At 43.1% G+C, this 7,829-nt stretch overlaps 1 protein-coding gene across 1 annotated transcript; it reads right to left on the bottom strand.

Moving 5' to 3' along the window:
* Positions 1 to 890: 890 nt before the first annotated feature.
* On the bottom strand, positions 891 to 5,701 carry LOC136434760 (uncharacterized). Its single transcript, XM_066427802.1, has 5 exons — positions 5,614 to 5,701; positions 1,898 to 2,329; positions 1,413 to 1,523; positions 1,225 to 1,320; positions 891 to 913 (listed from the first exon to the last, which is right to left on the bottom strand). The coding sequence occupies exons 1-5, from the start codon at positions 5,699 to 5,701 to the stop codon at positions 891 to 893; spliced, it is 750 nt and encodes a 249-aa protein (XP_066283899.1).
* Between the last annotated feature and the right edge of the window lie 2,128 nt (positions 5,702 to 7,829).

Raw genomic sequence — 7,829 nt, forward strand, 5'->3', positions numbered from 1 at the left:
CCATCCATCCATCCATCCATCCATCCATCCATCCATCCATCCATCTATCTATCTATCTATCTATCTATCTATCTATCCATCCATCCATCCATCCACCCATCAAACCATCCATCCATCCATTCATTCATCCATCCATCCATCCATCCATCCATCCATCCATCCATCCATCCATCTATCTATCTATCATAGTCTATCTATCTATCTATCATAGTCTATCTATATATCTATCTTTCTATCTATCTATCTATCGATCGATCGACTTATCTATCTGTCTATCACAGTCTTTTTATTTATCATTCCATTTATCAATCTATCCATCTATCATTCTATCTATCTGTATCTATCTATCTATCTACCTATTTATTAACCTATTCATCTATCTATCTATCTATCGATCGATCGATCGATCGATCTATCATTCCGTCTATCTATCATTCCGTCTATCTATTATTCCATCTATCCATCCATCTATCATTCCATCTGCCTATCTATCTATCTATCATTCTATCTATCTATCATTCTATCTATCTACCTTGCTATCTATCTATCTATCTATCGATCTTTCATTCCTTCTATCTATCTATCGTTCCATCTATCCATCTATCTATCATTCTATGCCTACATATAATAAGCCTTGAATATTTGGCAAAGATAATGTGTTCGTGGAACTCTAGTTAGTAATGTTTCCAGTATACTCACGACAAGACTCGTCGCTGCCATCGCTGCAATCTTCTGTCCCGTCACATCTAAAATTGACTTTCTCACAAACCGCAAGACTATCTACACATTTGCTGTACCAAGCTATGCACTGGCCATTGCTGCAAGCCATGTTACCTTGTCGTTCACCTGCGTCAAAAATTAGGTAAAATAATAAATATAACAGCGTTCACTTAACTTTTATCTGAGCTGGTAGCTTTAGGAATTCATCACATAGGGTTGGTGACATAGGAGTGACAAACATAACCAACATATTACAGTTGAGATATGATTGATAAATCTCCGATGAAATAATTCTAATTCTAAACCATGCAATACCGAAAATGTATAAACACTGACAAACAGAGGTCCAACTTATACAACTCCTGAAGACCAAAGTCAAAATCAAAGAATTGGTGTCAAGCAAAAAATGACATAGAATAAACGTTCACAAAAGTTACAAGGCAAGAAGAAGTAACATTAAAGTACAACATATGCCTGTTCCCTGTTCCCTGTGCCCATACTTACAGCAGTTCTGTTCGTCTGTACCGTCTCCGCAGTCGTCTCTGCCGTCACACACCTGTGACTTGTTGATGGCGGCCCCGTTTGAACAGATTTCTTCATCTACATTAAAAAAGACAATGTCAAAGGTACAATCAGGCTGTGAGGTTACGAGTCTTGACCGAGGCATTAAATCTCTCCCATGGGTGCCTTACCACAGTTGTTTTCGTCACTCCCATCGTCACAGTCCACTATCCCGTCACAGATCACCTCATACACGTCACAGTCGCCGTCCGTGCAGACCGTCCTCTCAAATCCGGAGCAAGCTGGACAGACGTGATGAGATTCAATGATGATTAGAAAGACAACATTTGCGAGCACTTACAGCATATTTCACACATCTTCCTTTCCATGCAAAAATGGACTGTTCCAAGGTCACCCCTGGGTAAAAATGTAAATATTCCCAAAAATGAATTATGCCCAAAAGTTGCAGAGTTGCGCGTTCTTATGCCTAAGTACAAAGATTCACAAAATCTAGACATCTTTTCTTCCATCCTGTTTTTTTCGCTCCTGCATTAGATGTGGGATCTCCAAATGTGTACTCATTGTTACCTTTCATGGGGAAAAGCTAACGCCGCAGCGTCAATTGTAATGTGATTGCGCTTTGCTCTGACGTAAGTACAAATGAGCACTTGCGTACCTTGGAAAAACTTCACCTCCATGATTTCGATAGTTGTATGCCCCGAAGAGGTGAAATCCAGGCGCCAAAGCTGTCCTGTAGCGAGGAACCCGCTCAGATCAACTTCTCCCAGATAATTTTCTTTGTTTGCATCTCCTATACCTTCTCTGTAAGGTGGAGCAGGGAACTGTTTCACAGTCTTAAGCCGATGCCCTGATGACATTGAACTTGAGATTGTTACATCACGAGTTTGGTAGTACCACAAGCGGACTCGGGAGAGCGTTACGGGGGCCTGCAGGTCAAAGGTGAGCCACCATGTGTCCTCTGCAGCTGCCTGTTGCCAACCGGTTCTTAGGTTGGAGTCCAGAACATAGCCGGCAACATGACGGACCCCGTCGGCACTCTCCCATTCGTCCGGTGTCACCCATGTAGGGTCGGTCTCCACCCAGCCACCTACCAGTGACAGCCTTACATTAATTACGTCTCAAATCACAAATTGTATCAATCAGCGTTTAAAGAACAGTCATTTTCAAACTTTCATCAAAGAAATTCACAATGATAACAAAGGTTAATCCTCTAATTACATGAAAACAAACAAAGGTCTTATCAACCTTTCAGTCCATTTACAATGAAGAATAACATCTCAGTCTGTGAATATTGATAAAACTCGGCACAGGACTACCGTCACAAACTGCGAACCAGCTGTCACTTATCACACATTGAGACCGGAAGACATAACCGCACATGTCTGAAACATCGATACTGCTATCTTTATAGATGTATAGAATAGAAGATGAGAATCATTTTGAAGTAGATTATAATGTGTACAACAAAGAGAGATCTATTTATTTATTCATTTGATCATAAAACATATCTGCTCTCACACTTTACCATTACAAAGAAGCGATGAGAGGTCAATTTGGATCATAATTATGGCAGTACAACTTGGCAATGTTTACGTGTATCTTTAAACTATTTTTGGTGCCATTGTACTGAACCCATATGTTGGCCCAAAATTTCTACCGTTGTAGGTTATAAGAGAAATGATTTTTTTGGTGGGACAATATGCTTAATTTCAGACCGCGGGAGTGTACCCCACTAGACACCTCAACCGACTTCTTCCGGGTCCAACATGCTGTGTTATAAAAATGAATGTACATGTATATTGGACAAAGGCAGTGAAATGAGGCTAGTTCTACATTGCACTATGGGACTACATATATACCTGAACGTTTCTATGCTAGAATGAAAAGGATAGCCTGGGGCTAGATCCACAGCATAGCCCGGGACTTCATAGCTGCACGTGTTACTATGCTAGAAGGAAAATGACGGTCTGTGGCCAGTCCTACATTGTAGTGTGGGGATACATATTTCACATATCTGCACGTGTCTTTGCTAGAAGGAAAATGACGGTCTGTGGCCAGTCCTACATTGTAGTGCGAGACTACATATCTCACATATATGCACGCGTCTATGCTAGAAGGAAAAGGACGGCCTGTGGCCAGTCCTACATTGTAGTATGGGGATACATATCTCACATATCTGCACGTGTCTAGGCTAGAATGAAAGGACGGCCTGTGGCCAGTCCTACATTGTAGTGCGAGACTACATATCTCACATATATGCACGCGTCTATGCTAGAAGGAAAAGGACGGCCTGGGGTTAGGTCCACAACTTAGCCCGGGACTTCATATCTGCACGTGTCACTATGCTAGAAGGAAAAGGACGGCCTGGGGTCAGTCCTACATTGTAGTATGGGGATACATATCTCACATATCTGCACGCGTCTATGCTAGAAGGAAAAGGACGGTCTGTGGTCAGTCCTACTTTGTAGTATGGGGATACATATCTCACATATCTGCACGGACCTATGCTAGAATGAAAGGACGGCCTGTGGCCAGTCCTACATTGTAGTGCGAGACTACATATCTCACATATATGCACGCGTCTATGCTAGAAGGAAAAGGACGGCCTGTGGCCAGTCCTACATTGTAGTATGGGGATACATATCTCACATATCTGCACGGACCTATGCTAGAATGAAAGGACGGCCTGTGGCCAGTCCTACATTGTAGTGCGAGACTACATATCTCACATATATGCACGCGTCTATGCTAGAAGGAAAAGGACGGCCTGGGGCTAGGTCCACAACTTAGCCCGGTACTTCATATCTGCACGTGTCACTATGCTAGAAGGAAAAGGACGGCCTGGGGTCAGTCCTACATTGTAGTATGGGAATACATATCTCACATATCTGCACGGACCTATGCTAGAATGAAAAGAACAGCCTAGGACCAGTCCCACACTGTAGTGTGGGGATACATATCTCAAATATCTGCACTTGTCTAGGCTAGAATAAAAAAGGACGGCCTGTGGCCAGTCCTACATTGTAGTGTGGGAATACATATCTCACATATCTGCACGTGTCTATGCTAGAATGAAAGGACGGCCTGTGGCCAGTCCTACATTGTAGTATGACCATACATATTTTAGATATCTGCACGTGTCTATGCTAGAAAGAAAATGACGGCCTGTGGCCAGTCCTACATTGTAGTATGACCATACATATCTCACATATCTGCACGTGTCTATGCTAGAAGGAAAATGACGGTCTGTGGCCAGTCCTACATTGTAGTGTGGGGATACATATCTGCTAGAAGGAAAATAACGGTCTGTGGCCAGTCCTACATTGTGGTGTGGGGATACATATTTCACATATCTGCACGTGTCTATGCTATGAGTAAAAGGACGGCCTGTGGCCAGTCCTACATTTTAGTATGACCATACATATTTTAGATATCTGCACGTGTCTATGCTAGAAGGAAAATGACGGTCTGTGGCCAGTCCTACATTGTAGTGTGGGGATACATATCTCACATATCTGCACGTGTCTATGCTAGAAGGAAAATGACGGTCTGTGGCCAGTCCTACATTGTAGCGTGGGGATACATATCTCACATATCTGCACGTGTCTATGCTAGAAGGAAAGGGACGGCCTGTGGCCAGTCCTACATTTTAGTATGACCATACATATTTTAGATATCTGCACGTGTCTATGCTAGAAGGAAAAGGACGGCCTATGGCCAGTCCTCCATTGTAGAGTGGGGTACATATCTCACATATCTGCACGTGTCTATGCTAGAAGGAAAGGGACGGCCTGGGGTCAGTCCTACATTGTAGTGTGGGGATACATATATCACGTATCTGCACGGACCTTTGCTAGAATGAAAAGAACGGCCTAGGACCAGTCCCACACTGTAGTGTGGGGATACATATCTCAAATATCTGCACTTGTCTAGGCTAGAATAAAAAAGGACGGTCTGGGGCCAATCCCATAGTATTTGAGAATCTGGTGTGTTGCACCGAAGGATGGCTAGCTCTATATCAGCTCTACTGAATACAGAAAAGGGAAGTATCCATTTGAATTACTTTTTACAAAGGAATCAGGGCTTGAAAATGACAAAAACTAAACAATTATTACAAGTAGCTAAGTTAAGATACAAATCTGCAAATTTATATATCCACGATGAATAATAGCCTTCATTACGTGGTTTGTGGACAAAGTATGTATGCTAAGATTCAAGAAAAATAATTTTGTCTTTTTGTTATTACCTCCATGATTATGTAGTCGTCAATTGTCTACGCTCTCGTGTGCTACTATGAAAATATTGCATGTAAAAGCCAGTTTCTCCCCAATGACCCTAATGACAAACCTACATGGATAGTAAAATGCTTACCTGCTAGCTCAGACGCACCTGACACGCAGTGGCACAGACCCCACAGCAGCACCAGTGATGTTCTGGTGGGCGAGGAGAGATGCCCCATTCTGGTGGAGGACGGCTGGCTCCTGTCGCACAACTCTCCTACACGTTGCACTGTCACAGTAGTGCCGCGTCACATTTATTTTCATACAAAAAGTCACCATAGCGTGCACCGCGAAATGCTCTTATCAGCTGCCAGGCCAGATGAAAAATGTTAGCCTCCGTAGCAGTCTCCTCGGTGGCATTTTAGCATTGCCAGTTTTGATTAAAACGCATGTTTGAGAGCATTAACTGGCCGCTCCTGCCGAGGCTGGGAGATTGTTACTTGTGGTATTTTAATTTCAGCTTTATGTATGTCTCGTGGAGGCGACGCACCTGGTGTTTCCGTCATGAAATATTTGTTGTTGTTTCTCTGTCTAGCTCAACGTCGGAATTCTGTATGTGGCTATTTGATAACCAACAAAAACTGTTTTACTTGCAACTTTGGCCACTCAAGATCATTGGTAAGCTTAAACCTTCATTCCACTTGGACGCCGTGAAGCCCCTGTCACACTATTACGTATATACAAGCCCGCATGAGTTGCGTATTAACATGTTTTGGGTTGAGGTTAAGTTTGTAACCGAAGAAGTAATTTCTTTGGTTTCATAACTAGACTGCTTAATGATGGGTCAAAGTAGAAAACAACTTCCTCCCCGCAAAATTTACTGAAACCCCAAAAAAGTTACAGCGGAGCTCATGCGCCCTTGAATATACGCACAAGTGTGACATGGCCCTGAGAGCGCCGTGGGAGCGCGGATGAAGCGCACCTCGGCGATGGTTTGGAACATGTTCAAAACAGTCGCCGTGAGAGCGCCGAGGATGGAGATCTATAAACGAACGCCGTGAGAGCGCCGAGAGAGCGCGCAGCGAGCGCGTTGAGCGCCGTAAGAGTGCGGTGAGCGCCGTGAGAGCGCCCAATGTGGGATGAAAGGGCCGCAGCGAGCGCTCAAGGATCGCAGCAAGCGCCCTGCGAGGATTAAACTGTTGTTTAAACAAATTTCATTCTTGAAGTGATGTATCTTGAATTTCTGGGAATTTTGTGGTCAAATCATAGTTTTGCTCATGGGTAATACAAATTGACGAATAACTACAAGTACTTGCTTCCAGTCAAATTAAATTCCCTCCAATTTGTATTGTCAGTGGTTCAAAAAGTGTTTCAAAATTCTGTGATTTACGTTTCTATTATAACCTAGATATATATCTATTGCAAACAGTTTTCATGACAGACAACACAGAAAAACAAGTTGAACATATATAGGTTTATCTAGTAGTTTTCCCGCCTTTAGTATCTCGCACCTGCGCACTAGGTACCAGGGGCCAAGACCCCGGATGTAGTTTTCTAGTCTACACAGATAGTTTTGAGTTCTGTCAATACAACACGTGGTTTCGTATACGTGTGTGAGTTGTGATCTTTACTTAGTTTAACAATATATAACTCTGAGCGACCGTGAAGCGTCCAAAATTAAATCTGTTTTCCCCTTGATCTTATCATTCAAATATGATGCAAATATGATACAAGAGGTAAAGGTATGACTGAGAAGAAAACAAAGCACACAAGATGTAAAAAGAATTTGTTCTCTATCTCTGGAATTCGTTGAATGATCTGTGAAATCTTTGGTCGCTCATTAAAAGTTGCTGACATTTGACATTTTGGTCGCGCTGAGAGCGCGCAAGGGTCGCCGTAGAGATTCTACTTGAGCACGTTTTTCAGGAGTTCGGCGCTCTCACGGCGCTATGGACAATTTTAGGTCGCCGTCCAAGTGGACTGGGGGTACTACGAATGCATCTGAAGATGTTATCTTTGTTACATTATGGGTGCTGCACTAGAGATCTCTCAAACCCACTGGTTTTCAATGTGGCGGATTCCTGCAACCCGGCAGATCAATTGTTAATGGAGGTTATTGATACGTCGGGACACCTGGATCCTTTGGTCGACGATATGACAGCAAGAGAAAGCTAGCAATTAATTGAAGACATTCTTTCACATTGTCATGCGTTCTTCGGTGTTTGTTTCCATCTGCCCAAAATGGTACTAAACTCCACCTGTTCGTAAAACAAAGTATGTACAGAGCCGTGCCCCGTACACCCCAGCACTAGTTGATTACTTTGCCACCGCCTGCCACTGTGCCAGGGTAGGCCCAGCACACCGGGG

The sequence above is a fragment of the Branchiostoma lanceolatum genome, chromosome 5 (genome assembly GCF_035083965.1).
Source record: "Branchiostoma lanceolatum isolate klBraLanc5 chromosome 5, klBraLanc5.hap2, whole genome shotgun sequence".
Classification (NCBI taxonomy): Eukaryota; Metazoa; Chordata; class Leptocardii; order Amphioxiformes; family Branchiostomatidae; genus Branchiostoma; species Branchiostoma lanceolatum.